Source organism: Oryza glaberrima, chromosome 8, assembly GCF_000147395.1.
Source record: "Oryza glaberrima chromosome 8, OglaRS2, whole genome shotgun sequence".
NCBI classification, from domain to species: domain Eukaryota; kingdom Viridiplantae; phylum Streptophyta; class Magnoliopsida; order Poales; family Poaceae; genus Oryza; species Oryza glaberrima.
Genome location: NC_068333.1, coordinates 21,188,507 through 21,211,050, shown reverse-complemented (window position 1 = coordinate 21,211,050; position 22,544 = coordinate 21,188,507). Strand labels below are relative to the sequence as shown.

Below are 22,544 nucleotides of genomic sequence, written 5' to 3'. Positions count from 1 at the left end.
ACGTGGGTTATCATCTCCCATGCGCACAACATCTCCATTCTGCACAAACTTGTAAGAACTAAACCAATCTCTATTAATGCAGATATGAAACGAACATGCAGTATCAAGTATCCATTCATCATGACTAGCAACACAACCAGCAAAAACAACAAGACAATCTCCTGAATCAGAGTTTTCAGCACTGGTAACAACAGAGGCCTTACCATCAGATTTCCTTTTCTCCTTATTCTGCAGCTTCCAACATTCTTCAATGAAGTGATTTTTCTTTTTGCAATACTTACAGAACTTTTTACCTCTGGATTTAGAACGGCCTCTACTCTGACTCTTGTCACGATCATTGCTGTCGTTGTAGGTTCTCTGCTCAGATCTGCCTCTGACCTGCAATGCTTCGCCCTTAGAGGACGACGCATCAGACTGAACCATACCTTTCATCTTCTCCCTGTTTTGGAGCGCCTCATAAACTTCCGCTAGGGTTAGTTCATTACGGCTTAAAAGTATGGTGTCACGAAAATTTACATATAAACTAGGCAGTGAGCATAACAGTAAAAGACCTAAATCTTCATCATCAAACTGTACCTCCATCGACACTAGGTCGGCAACGATCTCCTTGAAGACCGATATGTGGTTCAACACAGAACCACTCTCCTGCAACTTGTGCGAGAACAACTTCATCTTGATATGCATCTTACTGGTTAGATCTTTAGACATGCAGATCGATTCCAGTTTGAGCCAAAGTTCTGCAGCAGTCTTTTCCTGCAACACTTCTTGCAAAATATCATTAGATAGATGAAGTTGGATTAGCGACAGAGTCTTACGATCTTTCCGCTTCTCCTCAGCGGTCCACTCAGTCGTTTTCTTCTTCCCGAAGCTTTCCAGCGCCTCATCAAGATCCGAAGTTTGCGCCAGAACAGCCTGCATCTTGACTTGCCACAGCAAGAATCTCGTCTTGTAGTCTAGCAGCGGTAGATCATACTTCATCGACGCCATCGTGAAACCCTAATCTGGGAACCAGCTCAGATACCACTTGTTAGAAAACGATAGGCGAACAAACGATAAAGAACAATAGATCAATCACAAAAGACACGAGATTTAACGTGGAAAACCCTCCCAAAATAGAAGAGAAAAAACCACGAGCGCCAGCCAGCAAAATATCTTCACTATATCTGAGGTGAGGTTTTCATCGCCGTACGGCGGCTTATAAGAGGTATATATATAGTGGAACCCTAAAAGGGATAATGATCCGTACCGCCGGGGCTCCGCCCCCGCACCCCCGGGCGTCCCCAGACGCACAGCCCAATGGAGTGCAAATGAATTTGGATCACAACTCAACACTGGCGGACGCGGAGCTTGCCAAGGTAGTCGAGGACGAAGACCATGTTCGCTGTAGTTTGAGCATGGATTTGTGATTTCTTTTCTTTTTTTTTTTTTGCCTTTTCATGATTTGCTCGATGTAGATGGGCATGGAGCTCTGATTTGCTCGCTGCAGTTTGAGCAGGATCTCTGATTTTCTAATTTGATTATTCATTTGCTCGCATGTTGATATTGAAGGATTTAGCCTAAAAAATTAATATGCCCGGTGAAGAACGAGTTGGATTTATGATTTATTTGCAGATTGCAATCCTATCCAATCTTCTAGACATGCGATGTGATGTTCTCGACTTTGTTGGAGAGGACGAGGGAGCAGAGGTACTCAGGACGCTCGCGCGTGACGTCGACGGTGGCGAGGAGCTGCTGTGGTGAGCTTCGGCAAGCTGCGTCATGGAGGAAGAGGAAGGCGGGAGTGGCCATGGCGTCGGCGAGGAGGTCGGCGTCATCTTGTTCCTCTTCTGCCAGCTGCCGATTAAATCTAGGGAGAGAGGAGAAGGGGAAGGAGGCCGGCAACAGCCCCTCTCTGCCGGCGGCCATTTCCGTGTTGTCTCAGCCGCCGCCACCGCCACATCGCCGGCCGCCGGACCTCCTCACCAACCTCGCCCCGGCGCCGGCCTGCCCAAAGCCAGAGAAGAGTGAGAGAGAGGCACCGAAAAAGAGACCGACGTCACACATTCCTGAAGAGGTTCGAAAAGGCGTACATGAGTTCCTCCTACGTAAGGGAGAAGAGGAAGGGAGAGAAGAGGGAAAGAAAGAGGAGGCTGATATGTGGGGCCCACGTGGGTCCCACGCTGACTCAGCAGCCACGTAGGACAAAACGGGGATCAAAACCGCCGAGAGACCTATTGTGACCGGTTTTGTATATTTAAGGGACCTCGCATATCTGGTATTGCGGTTCGAGTACGTTTTATATCTTTTGATGACAAGTTGAGGGACCTTCGGTGTACTTTTTCCAAGAAACAGCGCGCACGGCCCAACCAACTGTCGGCCTGCTCGAGCGGGCCCACCTGTACGGACAGACAAAAAAAAGAAGGAAAAAAAAAACGCGTGTCGATAAGATTTCCCTCACTGTCCGAGCCCCACCCTCTCCACTGCACACACTCGCTGTCGCCCTCGCCCTCGCCCCGACTCGACTCCGCCGCTCGCGCGGCGCCGGAGCCCTAAACCCTAGGTCTCCCCCGCGGCGGCGGCGGCGGGCGGGGGTTTCTCGCCATGTCGCACTTCGGGAGGTCGGGGCCGCCGGACATCCGCGACACCTTCTCGCTCCTCGTCCTCAACATCAGCTTCCGTGAGCAAACCCTAGCCCTAGCGGGAATCGCTCCGCTCGCTGGCTCGCTCGCCCCACCTTCTAATCGGCGTTTCCGCGGCCTTCCTCCTTGCAGGTACCACGGCCGACGACCTCTTCCCGCTCTTCGACCGCTACGGCAAGGTCGTCGACGTCTTCATCCCGAGGGATCGGAGGTGAGGAGCCGCTTTTTTTGGGTGGGGTGTTTGTTCTGCTCGTTGTTTTGGCTGGATGTTTTTGCTCAAAATTTTGTTGCCGCTATTAAGGACTGGGGACTCGAGGGGATTCGCGTTCGTGCGCTACAAGTACGCTGAAGAGGCGCAGAAGGCTATAGATCGGCTTGATGGTGCGTAACCTTTTTTTCTTTTTTTGATTCCTTTGTGTTTGGGTTTCGTTCTGAATTTCTGATGATTGAGTCTGATGGTGTTTTTTTTTACGCTGTGCAGGGCGTAATGTGGATGGGAGGAACATCATGGTGCAGTTTGCCAAGTATGGGCCCAATGCGGAGCCAATGTGAGTAGGGTTCCTCGTTCGATCTATTGTGATGTCAATATCTAGTTATATATGTGCATGGGTAGGTGCTTATTGTTTGAACATGGCAACCATGTTATTTGTACTGTTTGTTTGATGTGTTGTTAATGGATCTTGCTTTAATGTGTCAAGCAGTGGTATCCAATCATTGGATGTTAGAATTGTATGTTAATAGGGAATATTGATTGGATTGATGGTGCTTAATGAATTTTATGCTTGTAGTTTGGAGTTAATCACCTAGTTTAACTATCTATGTTATGGCCAGCCGTTTTTTTCCAGTTTAATTTTCTCATTAAAAAATAGCTGGATATAGACAATGCAACTCTGAACTTTTTTTGGATATTATCATGAAGACATTATGTTCAAGAGGATCCAACAAGTAAAAGGGAGTGGGAGTCTGCTTCTCTCTTTAAATTAGTGAATGCATTAATCTGAAGCAGATCAATTAGCCAGATGCTTGCAACCAAGTTCATGGGGAGTGGAACACAACATATTTTTTTTTTTGAGAGAGAGAGGAACATTGTTTTGGTTTAATGATATGTAACTTGTATGTTTTTGTTTGAGTTTTTAACAAAATTTCATAGAGTGGATCTAGTTAGTACATCTGTGATTTGCATGTGCTATAGGGATGGTGGCTGTGATTGTGAAGTGAAGAATAGATGTGAGGCACATCTGGTGGGCTCTGATGCCTCACTCAGATATGCATGGACTTTTTAGCAATGTTGTTATGGAACATCACCTTTTGTTCATTCTTGTTTTCATTTGTGTTGAACTTTAAGAAACATTTGTTTTGTTATTATCCTCTACTTATGTAAATGAAGTCATATCTTTAATTTTGTTTATGTTCTTCCAATCTCTGTAGACGAAAAGGAAGGATCATAGAAGAGGTTGAGAAATCACGGGACAGGTCAAGAAGCCGTAGCCCAAGGCGAAGGTGCATACCTTATTTCCTTTTACTTTACTTTTGCACATAGGGAACTTGTTTTTCTAAAAAAAATAAATAAATTTCCTTCCCAAATATTTCCATGTTGGCTTCAGTGGTCTAGAGCTCTGGACAGGGTCCTATTTGCATTATGAAATATGGACATCTGCCCCTTCTCTAAAAAAAACTCGTTTGCTTGGTGATGCGACATTTATTATTGCAGGGCAACTTAGTATAGTATAACTATCTAAGAGTGATTTTATTTGATCTGATTTCAGTAAAATTTTAGTAGCCCATGGGATTTATGGTATTTATTGTTTCAATCAGGCACAGAGATGACCACAGAGATAGAGAACGCAGGGGCCGAAGTCGCAGCAGAAGCAGAGAAAGGCATGGCCGTGACAGGGATAGGGATCATCGTCGTCACAGCAGAAGCAGAAGCAGAAGCAGAAGCCGAAGCCGAAGCTTAAGCCCAGACTACAAGAACCGTCGTAGAGGAAGAGATGATGATAAGCGTAGGAGCAAGAGCAAGAGCAAGAGCAGGAGCAAAAGCAGGAGCAGGAGTAAGAGCAGGAGCAAAAGCAGAAGCAGGAGCAGAAGCAGGAGTCGGAGCCGCTCATATCATAGGTGCTTCACAGCTTCATGATAATATATTACTTGGTTTGATTTTTGTCTGCAGCTAATTTGGTATCGTCTGTTAGTGCATCGCCTACTCGGCACAGCGCTAGCCCTCCTCGCAAGGGATCAACACCACGCAGGAGCCCTGCTCGCAATGGAAGTCCTGAAAAAGAGACAAATGGAAAAGGTTCACCTCCTTCACGCAGTGTTTCACCATCACCACAGCGTGCTGGCTCCCGAAGCCCAGGTAGTGATGACAAGGTAAGTTTCAGACTTAACAGCTGGTTATATTATATTGTTCTGCCTCTGCATGTGTTACGTAGCCATTTAACTTCTGGAGACTAAAATTTTCTTTCAGGAATAAAGTTTGTTGATCCAGTGATGCTTAAGAAGAGTCTTCAAATTGGACTAGAAAAGTTTGGCTGAGCATGGGAGTAGCACCGAAGCAGATTCAAGGTTGCTAGTTCTTCGTGGTTTCTAGATTGTATTTCCTGGTACTGTCAGAATTATGTTGTCGGTTTGTATTTTCACCTCTATTGTGCCTTATTTTGATACTGTCGTATTAACTTGTGTTAAAACATTTGTCATTTTCTAGTTATCTGTTCGTGAGACGGGTTGCTGTTTTCTAGTAGAATGATATTGCACGGGATCGCCCATGATGGATGATGTTCTAGCTATTAGTCTTTGTTGTTGGTGTGATGCCCGCGATGGTGCAGCTGATGATTGTGGTGATGGCGCTGATGCTGATTATGGGCCGATCTTGGTATTGACACACTGATGTTGTTCACTGCTGACAGAGTTCCTTGAATTGTTTTTGTTCAAAAGGTTACAAAGAAAATCATGAAGTTCCATATGGATCTCATGATTGGTAAGAATATTCTTGCACAACAGTGGCCTTACTCTTCTATGGACTTACTCCACATATTTTTCCTCTCTTGTCAAAGGTTTGACTGCGGTTCTTCTCTGGCCATGCTGTTGAGTGTTGAGCAACAAGATGTGCAGGCATTGTTTTGTGGACATGTGCTGCTGGCCTCTTCTTTATTTACAGATGAATAGAGATTTGACATTTACCAGTGCCTTTCTTCAATGCCTTGCACATTTGTTTGAGTATCTTGACGCTAGATAGTTGTGTGGCTGACAAGTTTGCTGGATAGAACTACAAAGTCAGGAGCTGGTAATGCCTTCATCTTACTCTGAATTCTATCGTGGTAATGCCTTCATCTTACTCTCAATTCTATCAAAGATCCCAGGAACGCTGCAGGAGGCCAGACTTCCTTTCCAATGTTTACGGTCATGGTGCATTGGCTTGAACGAGTCCTGAACGTTTAATTGTGACAACGGTGTGCAGCTGAAGAAACATGGTATCGTAATAAGGATCAGTTGTGCGCATTGTCTGTGAGACGATCTCCGGAGTAAAGATTCATCACGCACAACTTAAGCTAAATGCCAGTTTATCATGAAAAGTAAAAATTAACTATTCAAACTCCTATATTATTCAAACACCAAATTAAAGGTGAGTTGGGGATATCACATTCTAACCTATCATAGCAGATCACACAATAGAACAAGAGCAGGGAGCCAGGTAAGTCGGTAACCAAACAAGGGAGCAGGGAGCCAGGTAAGTAGGTAACCATACAAGGCACTGTTCGATGGATTACTGAAATATATATATACCACATAGATAAGTGCCAAAAGGTGAGAATTCAGTAGCTTAACAAATTGCACGATTCTCTCTTAATCTGATTACCACAATGAGTGCAACTGTGCGAATCACCATGGTTAACAATTGAGAATGAATTCATAAGAGTATCGACTCTACACAGTATCTAAGAGACGCCACCACATGAGTTCTGGTACGCGGACCGTCATTTCACTCGTCAATAGTGTTTTTCATCAGAGGAAAAACGTTACAGCATAGCAAATACTATACATGAAAGAAGTACCACATATCGGAGAGGATGTTGCCCTCGTGTGTGAAGTATCGGCCTGTACCTGTATACTAGCATACTCAATACTCTTTTCAAAGAAAAAAAAACACCAACACGCGGCAGCTGAACTCTCCTAACCCTGTGCTTTATCTGATTATTCTTTTGTTCTTATGACTGCATCTGATCTCCGAGACAGGACTACCTATCACGACATCCAGTTCCGGGCCAAATTACTGTGTTTTCTCTGCGACGCGTGTTACTGCTATGAACTCTTCAAGGCAAAGCAGGTCAGCCGGTCATGAAGAAATGGATGTCAGCTAGGCACTCCATTTTGATGGATAACTTTTCTCTGACTCGGCTGCGTTGGGTAATACATCAGAAATGGTCGCCTGTGGCTTATGGATTGGTTGCTGCCTTGAACTCAACCTCATTCTCAAGAACAGTGAGTTGGCCATTACGCCGACAGAACTAAAACCCATTAGAGCTCCAGCTATCGACGGGGTCAGCACCGTACCTGTAACTGGCAGCAATGCCCCAGCAGCGATGGGTAGTCCAACCTGCAAAGCACTCAATTATATGAGGTGGTGCAAGAAGAGGATAAGACAGATCCAACCTAATAAGTAATAACTTCGGAAGTTTTAGTTTCTCGAAATTCAGGCCCAGCTACACGATTAGTTGATAACCTATCTAGGCCACACAATTTGTACATATTGCTGAATGCATATTGTTCCGTGGAGAAGAGAAGACAAAGTAAGAAAGGGAACCATACAATGTTGTACAGAAAAGCCCACCAAAGATTTTGCTTCACTGTCCTCATGGTCTCTTTACTCAACTCTAAAGCATCAACAAGCTGCATGACAAGAAGACTCGAATTTTTTTTCAGGAAAAGAAGAGATTAAATCGGCATACAAAAAGTAAAGTTAATTGAGTCTGGCAGCAATACCAAGAATACAAAACAGTGAATTTTTCATGCTTAAGAATCCGCAAATTTCAAATTGTTGCATATGAGATTACCTGAGATAATCTATTGCCCATAAGCACAACTGAAGACACATCACTAGCCGCACCAACACCTCCACCCATAGCAATGCCAACATCAGCTGAAGCTAGTGCTGCAGCATCATTGATGCCATCACCGACCATGGCAACTAGCTTGTGCTCTTTTTGAAGTTCAGATATGAAACTCTTCTTCTCATGTGGTTTAACTTCAGCAATGACCTGATTCACATTCAGTTGCATACACAAAATAAATAAAACATAACAAATCATAATGAATGAATATTCGAGATATATTACTGTGCTTCCTTTTCGTTATTCAATTGATTTCATTAAGATATATTTCTATGTTCAAATATTCAAAAGCCTACTGCCGCACATTGTCCCATGATTGGCATATATGCCGCTCTTTCATATTTTACAACCAAGGATCGCTTGTGGAGGTCTCAGATTGATCTGCACTCTGTTATCTATGAATTGTCTTTTCCATTTAATGAAAGGGGAAGGAGGGGCCTTGCTTCTGGCAAAAAAAAAAAAAGATACATTTTCAACTGTATCCTACGTGAAATTGAACAGTCCATAATCAAAAGTCAAGATAAATATGAAATAGTTCCTACTTATAAAGCTACATGATGGGATAATTTAATGAGCAACAAAGTCATGTTCTCAGGTAAATAATACTAGCAGGTAAAACTTCTGAAGCATTTAGTCGTCTCAAAAATTGATAGAGAACCATATCATCAGACATCAGTGATGTCTTCTAAGATTACAAAGTCATGTACATGGTTTCAAATGGCAGCAAAAAATATAGCTAGGGACACTTAACATGTTCATTCCTGTAAAATTTTTTCATGTAATACGTATTGTGGAACATTTTCTGCTTTACTGGAGAAAACTGGATAAATGATGCATTCACATGAATGAAATTGCCACGTCAGCAGTGCAAAAAACAATCGATATTACCTTGTCTGCCTGGATACCAACAAGTGAAGCTACATTCATAGCAGCACTTTTCTTGTCCCCAGACAACATATACACACTAATCCCTTGCTTAGATAGGATATCAATAATTTGATGAGAATCTTCTCTCAGCTTATCCTCAAAACAAATAAGACCAGCTAGAGTACCATCCACAGCTACATATGCAACAGACTGACCAAAATTTTCTCCATCAGCAAATGGATTGTGAAGAACTCCATGCCTGAAACAATTAGGTAGTGAGCAGAGTCCCTCAGTGATCATATTTAGTACATCATTAAGTATTGCTAGAACTAAGAAAATAGTAGACTTAAGACATAACAGATAGTGTGAAGAGTAGAGAACTGAAGTTTGTAAATTTTCTATCAGAAGGACAAGGCATATTCATCACAACTGCACAATAAATAATTCATTTGTACCTCCTGATCCAATCAAGTGTTCCAACTGAAACCTGTTTCTCGCCAATGGTCGCCACAGCACCAGACCCAGGTTCTTCCATGAAGGATCCATCTTTTGCCTGTAAATGCATAGATTGGCAAAGAATGAACACATAAGAACAGTAAAATTTGAAACTTCGATGGGAAATAGTAGTGTTGTGCAACAGAAATACTAATTAGACGAACCCATTTCATAAAAACAGAAGGTACGCAAATTTTAACTAGACGAACTTTTGTAATTCATGTTTCAGATCATTTTAGCTCAGGTATATAGTATACTTTTGCTGCGACTACCTGCAGATAGAGGCAATTGGCAGCCTGAGCAGCTTCCATGATGGCTTTTCCAAGCGGGTGGGTTGTATTTGATTCTACACCTGCTGCCAAACTCAGAATCTCACCTTCTGTCCATTCATTGTTACAGGAATCCCTGATGAACGAAAAATGTTTTATCAACAGAAATATCTCATAAATAAATCTCACTGCCAGTGCTGAGGCTGTATTATATGCATAAATAACATAAGGTTTACAAAGAACACATCATCCATGAATCACTGGTATGCTTTGCACAGAATTTTAATCAAATGGGAAACAAAAAATTTAAAACCTACTGAAACTTTAAAACTTTATTCAAGTGATTGAAGCATTGAACACAATACATAAATTAAAGTACATAAGAACACTTAACTTTGTATTTTCGTCTCCCTCTCTGTGAGAAGCTATTACTTTAGTCACTACAGGTTTCCCAATTGTTAAAGTTCCAGTCTTGTCAAACACAATGGCATCAACTTCTGAGAATTTCTCTAAAATATCCCCACCACGCAAAAGGAGTCCTCTTGTTGCACCTAATGAAGTCCCGACCTGGAAACATATATCCAAATAATTATGGATGGACTATTTACTCAGGCAAAAGGTCATATCTTGTTGCATACCAGCACAGCAGTGGGTGTGGCGAGCCCAAGGGCACATGGGCAAGCAATTACCTGCAAATGAAAATCAAATCAGTACCAATTTTGAGGTAGGGTTCATCGCTTACAAAATTATACATGAAACAATTTTTCTCTTAAGTGAAAATTATGGCACCTTAAAAACAAAGGATAATCAGATAACATAAATGAAAATTATAATTTAACATTCAAAACAGAAGTATATTTGTTGGGCCTTCTAACAGCTGTTCCTATCCTGATACCCATCTATTCTACTAGAATTTCTCGATGCTAATGAAAACAAAGGCATGATTCATCCAACTCTACCCTTGATCTTATTTTGATTTACAAGAAACTTAATACTGAATCCTTAAAAGAATCACAAATAATACCTACTGTATAAAACAACCTTTCGTCATGCAAAGTATTAAAATTCACACAAAATAGCTGCATTTGGCACTACAGATTGTTTTTTTCTTCAATACAACCTCGTTTTGATAATACTATTTGAATTTATCCATATACTAGCTTTAGAAAAATCTTTAGCCTTCATTCATATGAAATTGTCCGAGTTGAAGTGATAATCATTTGTTCCTCGTATCATACCAGAACGCTACAAGAAAGTTGCAATGCCAAAGCCATTGCACTTCCATGCTGGATAGCAGCAGGTACAAGTTGTGAACCAAAAATACTCCAGAATGTATAAGTAGCAGCAGAAAGAGCCATAACTCCATATGTAAAGTTCCCAGCAACCTGTGGTGAGCAAACAAAAAAAAAGGTTATGATTAAATATGTCTTGCACAACCAAGTGTCCCTGTTATGCTACAGGGTTTTGCTAACGAGAGTGCTCTTTGGTGCCTCGCTGGCAGCACAGCACTCAGTGAGTTGTTTCCTAGGTTGATCCCTGGATGGTTAATCTGTGTGGAATGATTGTTGGTGGTCTTTTTATTTGTGGTGCATTTGTTTTTAGTTCCCCAAGATGTGTGCGTGAGGTGTGTTTGGGGGTCGAAAAGGGATTTTAACCCCTAATCTCCCCTTTGTAATTATTCTTCTTAATGGAATGACACACAGCTCTCCTGCGTGTTTGAAAAAAAAAACATGAGTATCTGATGCATCATATGGTGCAGTGAACTCTGAAAATCATAAACTTATCCACTGGAAAACACCAAAAAAATATCATTATTGGTCCACAATGGATTCTCAGGATACAGTACAGGAGAACATAAATCTCACAAGAAAAACAGACACTAATAAGCTAATAGATAATGGAATCAATCCATATCTTCATTGATCAAGAACTTGATGCATTGGGTATCGCACTGAATGTCTGAACCAAGTCATACTTTGAACGTGCATCCTAAGTAGTAAGTGAAAAAAGGATCATAGCCTACTTAACTAATACACTTAAAATAACTAAAAGCTGGTTATTTGGATCTTACCTATTAAAAATAAAAAAAAAATGTAGAGTTGCTGGCCCATATTCATAATTATTATCCACTTCGCAAAGAGGATCCATGTGGAAAGTTAATGGACATTATCTACATGGAGTTATCTCCATGGTTTTACGAATGTGTGCAGAATTGTGATAGATAGCACAGTAGAAAGCATAATTCAGAATTAAATAAGACACTAACTCTAAGTTACTAGTTTTGCTAGAGCCACTCTCAACTTCTGCATGCAAAGATGGCAATACCTTGTCAGCTAATCGTTGAACTGGGGCCTCCCTCGTCTGTGCTTCTTCCACTAAACGGAGTATGTCAGACATGGCAGTCTCACCACCAGGTCTTCTAACTTCAACAGTGATTTTACCATTTAAGTTAATGCTTCCTGCTGATACTTCTGTCTAAAAAAGAGGAAGCAAGGAAACATCATTATGCAGCACACACGATAGATACTAATGCTTAGCTAGATGTGGCTGATATATCCACATTAAGGAATTATAACGTGGTCACAGAAACTGACCCCTGCTATCTTTGTTACAGGCATAGGTTCACCTGTCAAACTTGATTCATCAACTGTACTCCGTCCAGATTTGACAACACCGTCTGCTGGAACGCGATCCTAGACAGCGCATCATTAAGCAATGGTTACACTCTAAGCATAGCATAGGACCATACAAAAGCTAACCATAATGGATTTCATCATATAACAAGTTTATAATTGATTACTTCTGCTGAAATTCACCTGAATTTTTACTGTTAGCATACAAGGAAACTACTAGCAAAGTAGCAATCACATATAACAGAAAAACTGAAATTATCACCGTTAAAATTGCACATCGTGACATAGGCAGAACTAAGATTTGAATTAGTATGTGTGCAAAACTCACCCCAGGCAGCACTACAATATAGTCTCCAACAGAAAGGGTATCGCATGGGACCTCAGTAAATGATGATTGCTCAGGATCATTGTCCACCATTAGGCGTGCTTTTGATGGAAGAATATTGAGCAATCCAGTCATATCACTAGTAGCTTTTAGCTTCGCCCTCTGCTCAAGGTTCTTCCCAAGAAGAACAAAAGCTACTAACATAACCGGCTCCTCAAAAAATGTCTTCCACCCCTGCAAGAAACTTAAACCGTAAAACAAACTATTATGACAATGCATCACATATACCTAGATTAAACTAACGTGCGTAAAATAGAGCAGATGCAGAATGAATTGGAACATTTGTGATTTTTCTCAAAGGATATACTGTTGAAGTAGAAAAAACAACCATTCCTTTTTGACGTGTATGGATATAATGTATGCAAGCACGTGACATAAGATGCCTTTCAATAAGAGAGTAGGAGCTACCAGCTTTGGAACGAAGGCTGCAATTGAGCTGACTGCAAAGGATGAAAGAGCACCCAAACCGACCAATGTATTCATATTGGGAGACCCCTTGAATAGACTATTTAATCCGTCAAGAATTAATCTTCGACCAGGACCAATAAATGTAAATATTGAGAGAGACAAATGAAACCCAGTGGAATGCAGCAGGTGCATCAATGGTGCATTAACTCCAAAGAGGTGAGAAATGTGCCCAAGCAGGCAAACAGCACATAATGCCCAAGATACAGCAAGTTCTCGACCTAGAAGAGAAATCAATAAGTTGTAAAAATAAAACTGCCACTTTGTCATCATAAAAAAAAAAACTCAAACTTGTAGAAAGCTCACAAGATTTATGGTTACTTGTTTCAGAAATTTAATTTTACCACTTTGTTTCAGTTGTTGAAGTTTTTCATCCATCTTTCTTTCAAAAACCGTCTGTGAACTTGCTTTTGAAGAGTCTGCAGGTGCAATAGTCATTTGCATTAGACTGAAAATAATGGCGATGCATTTATTTATTTATTTATTTATTTTGGGGAGAGGAGTTTCAGATTTAAACTAAAGAAAGCAGAAGCAGAGAAATACATCATCTCATTTGTACGTAAGTATATATACAATGTGAACAACAACAATTATGGCATAAATTATAACAATGTATACCTCGAAGGTTGGATTTGTAACCACATGTTGTCAACTGGTTGGCAAGCTTCTCACCCAACTGCAGCTTCCAGTTTTTCGCATCTTCATCTTCTGGCACCGCCCACACGACTGCCATCTCAGTGGCAAGATTAACATTTGCAGACCGCACTTGGGGCTAAAAAACAACGCGCATACAGGCTTACAAACACAATTAGCAAGCTAGTAAAAGCTAGTAACACCGTGCCAAAAGTTTTACATGTGAAGCAGAGGCAAGCTGATTTAACTTATTTCACCTCACTCTCCAAAATGCGCTTGACACTTGCTGCACATCCACCACACGACATCCCCTGCAAACAACCAACAAAACAACTAAATGTTGGTGTGGCTATGGATTTTTGTGGTAAAGCTGGCAACCACTAGCACTTCAGAACAAACATTATTCTAGTAACAGTTTAAGAAGAATGTAGTGCAACTTTGGTACGGATATTTGCAGAATTATAGTGACAAAGCTAGCACCATACATTGATCATTCCCAAATATGAAACTATGCACCTAAGTTTTACTTGAGCATCGAGATAGAACAGGTCATGTGCAATTCATCCATCGTCAATTAGTGCACTTCTATCAGATAGAATTGGCATACCCCAACATCAAGGATTATGACGTCAGCCTCCTGCCCGGAGGCTTCCTCCGCCACCGCCGTTCCCTGCGAAGCTCGCGGGCGCTTCCACCCGCCGCCGCCTCCCCCTCCACCGCCCCCATCGCCGCCTCCCCCGCCTCCACCGCCGCGCGGTGGACCGTTCGACGCCGCCGAGAGGCTCGCGAACCATCGGCGCGCCTCCGCGCGCGGGGCCGGGCCACGGAGCGCGAGGCGCGCGAGCGAGAGGAGCAGGAGATCGCCGGGGACGGCGAGGCGCCGCGCCGCTGACGCCGAGGCGGAGGAGGCCGCGAAGGGAGTGCGACGGGGCGGGGACGGCGCCGGAGGGAGGCACCCGCACGCGCCGCTGCCGCGGCCGCGGGAGAGGAGGAAGTGGTGCGGGGAGGCGAGGAGGGAGGGCTTGGAGCGGGAGGAGGAGGAGATGGCCTTGGAGAGAGCGAGGAGGGGCGCGGCGGGGTCCATCCCTCCCGAAGCTTCTAGAAGGATCGAGCGGCTTCGTCGGCGGCGGCGTGCAGCATCACTCGCCGGCCGCGGTGGCTTTTCGCGTGGTGCGGTGGGAGATGGGAAAAAAAGCAGGGGCGGGTTTTGAAGGGTAGCGGCCGTACCGATGGATTGGGTTGGCCTTTTTGGCTTTTTGATGAGTCGGGATGGTGCGTGCGCGCGTGGCGCATGTGTCAAGTGTGTCAACTGTCAAGTGCGCAAGTGCAGGTCATTTCTCTTCACTAGCGTGCTCCCTACTTTTTTACTCTCGTCATAATACTCTATAAATGATAAATCTGAATGAGTAAACAATGAAAAAAAATCTACGCTATCTGAATGACTAAACACTGAAATATCACCGACCAAATTGATCAGTCATTCTGTTCGATGATGATCGTTTACTCGTACCAATTAGTACAACATAGGCCCGGTTCGAGGGAAGATAAAATTTTGGATTTTTTAGCATGTTTTTCAAACTGCTAAACGGTATGTTTCGTGTAAAAATTTTCTATGTGAAAGTTGTTCTAAAATTTTAGATTAATCCATTTTCAAGTTTGTAATAATTAAAACTCGATTAATCACAAATTATTACCACATCGTCTTACGTTAAACACTTAATTTTTATCTCCATCTTTATTTTCAGTAGATTTAAATAGAGCATATGGCTACTATAATATTTTAATGTATTGCATTACTATAACAAATATGCTCCCCGTACGTTCAATGCACAGGGGCCTTCACCTCTTCTCTATTGTTGTTGCGGTGATGCACATCATCGAGCAGTACATTGGGAGTACGTGACAAAACATTGGGAGTACGTGACAACTGACAAGTATAGCTTCTGACGGTGGCCTGCCAAATGGAAGTATAGATCGATAGGTGGCAGTGGCTTGGGTGGAGCAAAGATTTTGGGGGAGAAAGAGGTGACAAGAAGGTGGAGGATGGGTTTAGAGCAGTTCGACGGTACTTTGGCATTCTCAATGTATATTTATCAAGTGAGTAGTAAGGTGAGACCTTATAGTTGTTTCTATCTCTCACAATGTGTGGGTAGCAAGGGGTTGTTTGTGATGGGGGACTTAGGACTTATGCTTTTATGAGAGCGACTAAAATAAGTCCCCCCATCCAAACACCACTTGACCCACATTTTAAAGCAATGATTGAATAGAAAAGAGAGTGAGAAAGAGTTTAATATGCTTGTTACCAGGTAGTAGTGTTATTGACTGGTATAGTTATTACCTGCACTACTACCCACCTCCACAATGGTAAAGAACTAGCATCATCGAACTCAGAGGATGGACTAATGGATACGAGTAGGAAGTGGTGCTAGGAGAAGTTATGTTCGGAGAGGATGTTTCGAGAGAAGAGCCGTCAAAGGAGATGTGCAAGTTCTAGAATGTTAGGGTCTGTTCACTTTGATGCAATTTTCAATCATACTATTTCTGATAAAGTTGCCAAAAAATATCTACGTTTAGTTTGTTGTCAAATTTGGTCAACATATAAGAAATCCCACCAAAATTTTGACAATATTGCCATCTTGTCGGAATTTTGGCATAGCTAAAACTTGGTAAGATTTATTTTAGTTACAATCTGAACAGACCCTAAATCTAGGTAGATCCAAATTCAAATAATCGTAGCTACGAGCACACGGAGCTCAGATCCGATCACTAGAGTAGATGAAGAGGAAAGGTCTAGGGGAGCGTATCCTATGAAAACCAGCTATCATGTGTAAACTTTGAAAACTCCAATCAAGACCTTTGGATGGGCATCCGATGGATAGGGGTGGAGGTGGGACAATTTTGCAAATAACCGTCCTCAATTAGCCTTGCTAATCTCGTTTTGTTATTGCAAATCACCCCCGCAGCAACCCCGTCCAGCGCCCTGGGGCGCGTCGTCCGCTTCGCTTCGTTTCGACTCCGGCTCCCGTGATTCAAGACGACGACGACGACGCCCAGTGAATCGTCAGACGCCGCCGGGGTCGCGGGCCTAACACGATGCCGCCGACGCCCGCTGCTCCTTCTTTTCTCGTCGTGCCGTCGTCCCTTCGCGGGTCGCCCGTCGCCCGCCCGCTCGAGAGCTGGCGGCGCCGCCCTTCTCCGGCGATGGGCCCCCGGCACCGTCGCATGAGCGGTGGCGATGGAGTGTAGCAAGGCCGGGACTGTGAATGGTGGTCAAGAGGAGGTGGCCATTGGCCGAGTGGAGATGCCACCGGCGCCGAGCTGGAGAGAGACGACAGTGCAGATATTCAGATAACCAAGTGCTTTCTTCAGATAACTGAGTGCTTTCTTCAGATTTGGAAATGCTGTGCGTTTGACAGTGGAGTAATTTTGTTGTTACACCTAACGTGCTTGCTTGATCCTAAGCAAGTAAGTAGTGTAATATTTTTACTCCAGATTCAGAAACATGTATATCTTTAGATTCAGAACCTTCTGTGTCAACATTGATTTAATGCCAATGATAAGTACTCCCTTTGTTTCACAATGTAAGTCATTCTAGCATTTCCCACATTTATAGCATATATTGTGGAAAATGCTAGAATGACTTACATTGTGAAACAAAGGGAGTAGATTGCAGTGAACTGAAAATCAAAATGGAATGTGATTAACTCAAAATTGACCTGGCAAGTACATGCAGCACAATTAAACTGAAAATTAGGAGCAATAAGCTGAATGATATCACTAGTAAAAAAAGGTGTTTACAAGAAGCATCCCATAGCGGGCGCCGCACAAGAGTACATTGTTCAATTCATCTTAAGAGTACATTTAAGAGCAGAAAACAAACAACAGCAGAGCTTCAGCTTCATGGCCATGATGAGCTTCAGCAGACAAGCAACAGGAGGAAGGAGGAGCACGAACAGCAGCTTGTCCCAGGTGGGCAGCACCAGGGGCCCGATGGCTGTGATGTTGGTCTTGAGCGCGTCCCCCGCGATGGCGATTCACTGGGCGGCGGCGGCGTCGTCGTCTTGAATCGCGGGAGGTGGAGTCGTAACCAGGGCGCCGGACGGGGTTGCTGTGGGGGGTGATTTGCAAAAAAAAAACAAGATTAGGAAGGTTAATTGCGGGTGGTTATTTGCAAAATTGTCCCACCTCCACCCCTATCCATCGGATGCCCATCGAGAGGTCTTGATTGAAGTTTTTAAAGTTTACACATGATGGTTGGTTTCCATAGGATACGCTGCCAAGGTCTAGAGAGGTAGACTCTTATTAAAGATATTTTGATCCTCTTGTTACTATCCATTATTTATCTTTTTTACACTTTATTGTGTGCAAGTATTTTACCCTAATCGGATAATACAAATGAAGCTACGAACTAATCATAGAGGCATGTCTTCCGCCTAGTTGAAGGTCGATTTTTCCTTGATATGGTAATTAGTTTTTATGTTTCACATATCGATTGTTGGTATTATAATCAATATATTTTAAAAATATTTCATCTGATTTAAGCATTTGATACCGTTTAATTTATGGTTTGGGATCGACCGTCCGACGTCTAGTCACATCCTAATTTAAAATGTACCACATTATGTTAGGTGTGTTTTAGTAAAGATAGAATGATGTCATATACTACATCCGTCTCAAAATATAATAACTTTTAGCTATGAATCTGGACGCACAGTTATTCAGATTCATAGCTAAAAATATTTATATTTTGGGACGGAAGAAGTAATATTAAAATAAAAGAATAAAATCAATTTAGAGTTAAAATTTATGTCTTGAAAATTAAATTTTGACTACAACATATAAGTCGAAAAGCAAACGATAAAAAACTATTTTTGGCTACTGAGTACCGTCGCAAATGTATATCATATCGTTATTAACACTATTTTTTTAAAAGAATAGCGTAAATATTAGAAAATGATCTAATATCAAATAATTAAAAGAGACGAGACTCTAAACCGGAAGACCGTATAAAATTTCGCATTTCGTATCCGCTGCGTTTCCCTCCTCTCAAACACGATAAGAAACAGACGAACGCGAAAAGCCCAAAAAAAAACCGATAAGCACCCATTCTCGAGCCAATCGCGCCTATTCCACTCCACTCCACCCGCCCACGATCACCGATGGCTTCTTCCACCTCTCTCCTCCTCCCCACCGCCGCCGCCGCCGCTCGCCGCAGCCCCTCCGGCCACCGCGCCCCCCCTTCCGCCGTGCTGTCCCCCCCGCGCCGCCTCGCCACCCTCCGCTGCCTGGGCTATGCGCGGCGGCGAGCGCAGGCCCGGCACGTCGTCGCGTGCGCCTCGGCTGCCTCCGCGGGGTCGCTCGACGCCCTCATCTTCGACTGCGACGGCGTCATCCTCGAGTCGGAGCACCTCCACCGGCAGGCGTACAACGACGCCTTCGCGCATTTCGGGGTGAGCTGCGAGCCCGCCTCCGCCGCCGCCACCGACGCGCCGCTGTACTGGGACGAGGCCTTCTACGACGACCTCCAGAACCGGATCGGCGGCGGGAAGCCCAAGATGCGGTGGTACGTGCCGCCGTGGTTGCGTGATTCGGGAAACTCTGATCGCCATGCGCATTTCGCCATGATCCTTGAGTAGTAGTAGAGCAGCAGACCAGCAGTTCAACAAACATTTCAATTTCTGCTTGCTTATAACCTAGCATGGCGATTTCTTGTTTTGCGGCGATCAGAATGCAGCCTGATGTGCCCCCCGCTGCTCGCCTCTAGCTCGGGCAAGCTTGTGCTTTCTTGTGCCCTCTGCCTGTTTGATGCTTTGCCTAAGCAAACGCACTGGAGCTGAGGTTGCTGGCAATGCTTAGGTGGATTTCTGCGAGCGTGATTCTTGCTTAGCTGCATTGCGCAAGTGCATATGAATGCTCCTACAATGAGGTACAATGCAGCTGCCTATGAGATTGGCATGCAGATGGTAATGTGGACAGATTGATCTGGAAGGAATAATATGACCTTGCATTTTAGCACATAAAGGGAATTTGAATTTCTGTGGCCACACGCTGTAATGTTTCGGACTTTAAATACTTGATCTGCGTGTGAATATTTGGTTCTGATAAATTTGGTTGTGACCTTTGATAGGTACTTTGGGGAGAATGGGTGGCCTACTTCAAAGATCTTTGAAACACCACCTTCAAGCGACTCTGATAAGGAGAAGCTAGTTGACATCATTCAGGCATCCCTTTTCTTATGTATCTGGAACAAAATGAAACAAATGTAGCTATTTAATTCCGTTTTTATGGCAGAAGTAAGCATGGCATACTTATAATTTAAGATTAGTTTGAAAAGCGTTGTGTTTTCTACAAATAATATCAACACATCTTCCCATTGCCGTGTCTAGTTTGTCCATGAAACACTGCTCAAAACTTATAATTGCATACCAAAAATCATTGCTATCTTTTTTAGGTTTGGATTCATGAATTTTACAGACGTAACCACTTATTTTGCAGGACTGGAAAACAGAGAGATACAAAGAAATACTAAAATCTGGAACAGTAAGTGCTCCGTCTGCTTGAATATTGTGAACATATTGTCATACTAATAGTTATCTACTCATCATCTCATGCTAATCTGATGTTCTGTATTGCTAGGTGAAGCCAAGACCTGGTGTTTTGCGACTGATGGATGAAGTAAAGGGTGCGGTAATACTCCCTCTAGTTGCAAAAAACATGTCATGCTACAACGTGTTTATTCAGACTGTTAATTGTGACCAAATATATTCTCCAAGATATGTAGTTTGGATCTATTAAAACACATGGATAGGAAAGTATTTTAACACTCTCACAAACAAATGATATATGACATGCACACTTCAGTGAAATCGAATTGGATGTACATATTTTTGTTACATGAGCCTGGAGTTTTCAGGATTTGTGGTGATTTTGATTATAATGGTATAGGGTATCAAGCTAGCTGTTTGCTCTGCTGCGACTAAAAGTTCGGTGATTATGTGTCTTGAAAACCTCATCGGACTTGTAAGTTAATTTGACTTTTCTTTTTTTTGTTTTCAGATTTGTTTTATTTTCTTAGTTGTGGTTACAGTTCTTGCTTCTTCTTTTTTACAGGAACGGTTTAATGGCCTTGATTGCTTCCTTGCTGGTATAGTTCTTGTTGTTTCTACATCCTTATCTGTTGTTATTTATTAATTTTATGTTGGTATGTTTACATTTATTCTTTTGAAATTATCCGACAACAATCACCGTAATGAAGAAGGTGCCTAGGATTTTGTCTCAGTGAATCTAATTTTGGAACTAGTATTGTATTACTTCAAATAAAATGTTGTGTTGGATACATTATATAAAGATGCAATCAACATGTTAATTTGAAAAAGATTTAGTGGTTTACAAAAAGGGAATAGATTCATATTTTCAGTATGTATCACATCATATAAACAGTCAACACTGTCAAATTCAAAACAATGCAAAATATAGTTTACTTATTAGCTGATTCTGGAAAGTGTAGAGATATGCTTTCACCTGAATGCGCGCGAGGGATTTTGATCTGACAGTTGGCTATGTTCTGGCTGGTATGTTAATGGTATCATGACATTCACGTTCTTAAATGTTGCAGGTGATGATGTTAAACTAAAGAAGCCTGATCCATCAATATATATTACAGCAGCAGAGGTGGGGAAAACAGCTATAGAAGATAGGAAAGAAAATATTTTCAATTTTTCTTATGGTCCTCTCAAATTTAGTGATGTGATGGAATAATTTATTGTTGTACCCAGAAATTAGGTGTGCAAAGCCAGAACTGCCTTGTAGTGGAGGACAGTGTTATTGGACTACAAGTAGGTCTTCTTAATTTTTATTTTGATTAACCAATTTTCTTTTCTTCTAAAGACGAGATGTTTCTGTTTTGATAGGCAGCAAAAGGAGCAGGAATGTCATGTATAATAACATATACTCCTTCGACTGCTAACCAAGTAAGATTTGAGCTTCGCTACAATTTCTTGTCTTTGATAACACCACATGCTGATTTGATGACTTTTGCATAGGATTTCTCGGATGCAATTGCCACCTATCCTGATCTCAGTAATGTGGGGTACGTACTGACTTGTCAATTGACCTTTTTTTAATCATGTAATTATAGATGTCGATCTTTACAGGCTTGAGGACCTCAAGTTGTTGCTCCAAAAATCTCTTGTTACTGGATAGCGAAGTGCTTTTGTCCAAAAAATAATTGACAAATTTATGTATGCATTGTTATCCACAGTAAGTTTTTTTTCTCGATCGACTATCCATTCTCTTTTGTTTCGGCTCATTGCTATGTCCTAAACGCATTTCCCTGCCTGACAAATATGCAGAAGTTCACGTCTAGATTCAAGCTAGAATATATCTTGTTTCAGCCTCTTGGTGTCTTCAAGATCAACCAAATGTTGGACAGCGAAGATGCTGATACATTCTTTGAGAATTTCTGTACGGTGTTGTAAGAAGAAGGAAAAGCCAACCAATCACACCCAAAAAAAAAAAAAACTTTCAGCTGGAGTTACAGGTGGAACATGCAGCTGGTGAATCCAAGCAGTCATATTGTTGACTGGTTTGCGTTTGGCACGGAAATAAGTATAATTTGACTCTTTGATATTCTGTAGAAGTGCAGATAGTGTTGTACATATGGAAACTCTGGGTACATTGTTGGAAAACTGCTGGAAACCGTTGTCAAGAAGGGAAATACATGATCATCTGTTGCAACACACATATACTTGCTTGTATAGAAAATATGTTCCTTTCGTTGCTTAATTATGCAGTCTATTTTGCTCCCCCCCCCCCCCCTTTTTTTTTTTACCTTTTTTGCTAGAGCTGAACTTGTCGCAGCAACTAACCAATTGGTTGCATTTTTCTCCTCAACTATCTTAATACAATTGGTTGGCTGTCCTTCGGCCAACCCTTCTTAACTTGTTGCAGCAACTACCCACCGCCCTGTGGATCCAGTTGCATGTATCATGTAAGAAATAAAATGTTGCTGAGTTCCTTTGCTACTTGCCTCCTTGCTGCGCTTCTCGTTTGATGACAATGTGATGAGATGTCTC

General features: G+C 42.3%; 3 protein-coding genes across 5 annotated transcripts; 2 read left to right on the top strand and 1 right to left on the bottom strand.

The window, feature by feature from the left end:
- Positions 1-2,450: 2,450 nt before the first annotated feature.
- Positions 2,451-5,335, top strand: LOC127781566 (serine/arginine-rich splicing factor SC35-like). The gene is made up of 8 exons (XM_052308534.1): positions 2,451-2,656; positions 2,751-2,829; positions 2,920-2,999; positions 3,100-3,166; positions 4,047-4,118; positions 4,434-4,733; positions 4,808-4,985; positions 5,083-5,335. Exons 1-8 carry the CDS (start codon positions 2,581-2,583, stop codon positions 5,086-5,088), a joined length of 858 nt encoding a protein of 285 aa, XP_052164494.1. The 5' UTR covers positions 2,451-2,580; the 3' UTR covers positions 5,089-5,335.
- A 1,233-nt stretch (positions 5,336-6,568) lies between these two features.
- On the bottom strand, positions 6,569-14,710 carry LOC127781565 (copper-transporting ATPase PAA1, chloroplastic). Of its 3 annotated transcripts, none has more exons than XM_052308531.1 (17): positions 14,078-14,708; positions 13,728-13,781; positions 13,456-13,609; positions 13,182-13,256; positions 12,781-13,058; positions 12,316-12,546; positions 11,949-12,047; positions 11,680-11,829; positions 10,593-10,739; positions 9,993-10,043; positions 9,749-9,921; positions 9,358-9,490; positions 9,046-9,143; positions 8,612-8,849; positions 7,667-7,870; positions 7,422-7,502; positions 6,569-7,209 (listed from the first exon to the last, which is right to left on the bottom strand). In XM_052308531.1, the coding sequence occupies exons 1-17, from the start codon at positions 14,552-14,554 to the stop codon at positions 6,970-6,972; spliced, it is 2,883 nt and encodes a 960-aa protein (XP_052164491.1). In that variant the 5' UTR covers positions 14,555-14,708; the 3' UTR covers positions 6,569-6,969. The 3 variants fall into 3 exon arrangements, with proteins under 3 accessions (XP_052164491.1, XP_052164493.1, XP_052164492.1); XM_052308533.1 differs by having other exon boundaries at positions 13,691-13,781; positions 14,078-14,159; XM_052308532.1 differs by lacking the exons at positions 6,569-7,209; positions 7,422-7,502; positions 7,667-7,870 and adding an exon at positions 7,888-8,168 and having other exon boundaries at positions 14,078-14,710.
- A 3,838-nt stretch (positions 14,711-18,548) lies between these two features.
- Positions 18,549-22,245, top strand: LOC127781321 (haloacid dehalogenase-like hydrolase domain-containing protein At4g39970). The gene is made up of 12 exons (XM_052308261.1): positions 18,549-19,033; positions 19,598-19,691; positions 19,966-20,010; positions 20,107-20,157; positions 20,416-20,490; positions 20,581-20,614; positions 21,086-21,141; positions 21,246-21,305; positions 21,381-21,440; positions 21,513-21,559; positions 21,624-21,729; positions 21,822-22,245. Exons 1-11 carry the CDS (start codon positions 18,630-18,632, stop codon positions 21,670-21,672), a joined length of 975 nt encoding a protein of 324 aa, XP_052164221.1. The 5' UTR covers positions 18,549-18,629; the 3' UTR covers positions 21,673-21,729; positions 21,822-22,245.
- Positions 22,246-22,544: the final 299 nt, after the last annotated feature.

What these genes read in the sequence shown, in the direction of transcription:
- LOC127781566 (XM_052308534.1), top strand. Translation starts at nt 2,581, where the DNA reads ATGTCGCACTTCGGGAGGTCGGGGCCGCCGGACATCCGCGACACCTTC. An exon ending in TTCATCCCGAGGGATCGGAG is followed by an intron (nt 2,830 to 2,919) that starts GTGAGGAGCCGC and finishes GCCGCTATTAAG; the next exon opens with GACTGGGGACTCGAGGGGAT. An exon ending in GGGCCCAATGCGGAGCCAAT is followed by an intron (nt 3,167 to 4,046) that starts GTGAGTAGGGTT and finishes CAATCTCTGTAG; the next exon opens with ACGAAAAGGAAGGATCATAG.
- LOC127781565 (XM_052308531.1), bottom strand. Translation starts at nt 14,554, where the DNA reads ATGGACCCCGCCGCGCCCCTCCTCGCTCTCTCCAAGGCCATCTCCTCC. An exon ending in TTACAAATCCAACCTTCGAG is followed by an intron (nt 13,257 to 13,455) that starts GTATACATTGTT and finishes TTGCACCTGCAG; the next exon opens with ACTCTTCAAAAGCAAGTTCA. An exon ending in CAGCCTTCGTTCCAAAGCTG is followed by an intron (nt 12,547 to 12,780) that starts GTAGCTCCTACT and finishes AGTTTCTTGCAG; the next exon opens with GGGTGGAAGACATTTTTTGA.
- LOC127781321 (XM_052308261.1), top strand. Translation starts at nt 18,630, where the DNA reads ATGGCTTCTTCCACCTCTCTCCTCCTCCCCACCGCCGCCGCCGCCGCT. An exon ending in CCTTGATTGCTTCCTTGCTG is followed by an intron (nt 20,615 to 21,085) that starts GTATAGTTCTTG and finishes TAAATGTTGCAG; the next exon opens with GTGATGATGTTAAACTAAAG. An exon ending in CTCCTTCGACTGCTAACCAA is followed by an intron (nt 21,441 to 21,512) that starts GTAAGATTTGAG and finishes ACTTTTGCATAG; the next exon opens with GATTTCTCGGATGCAATTGC.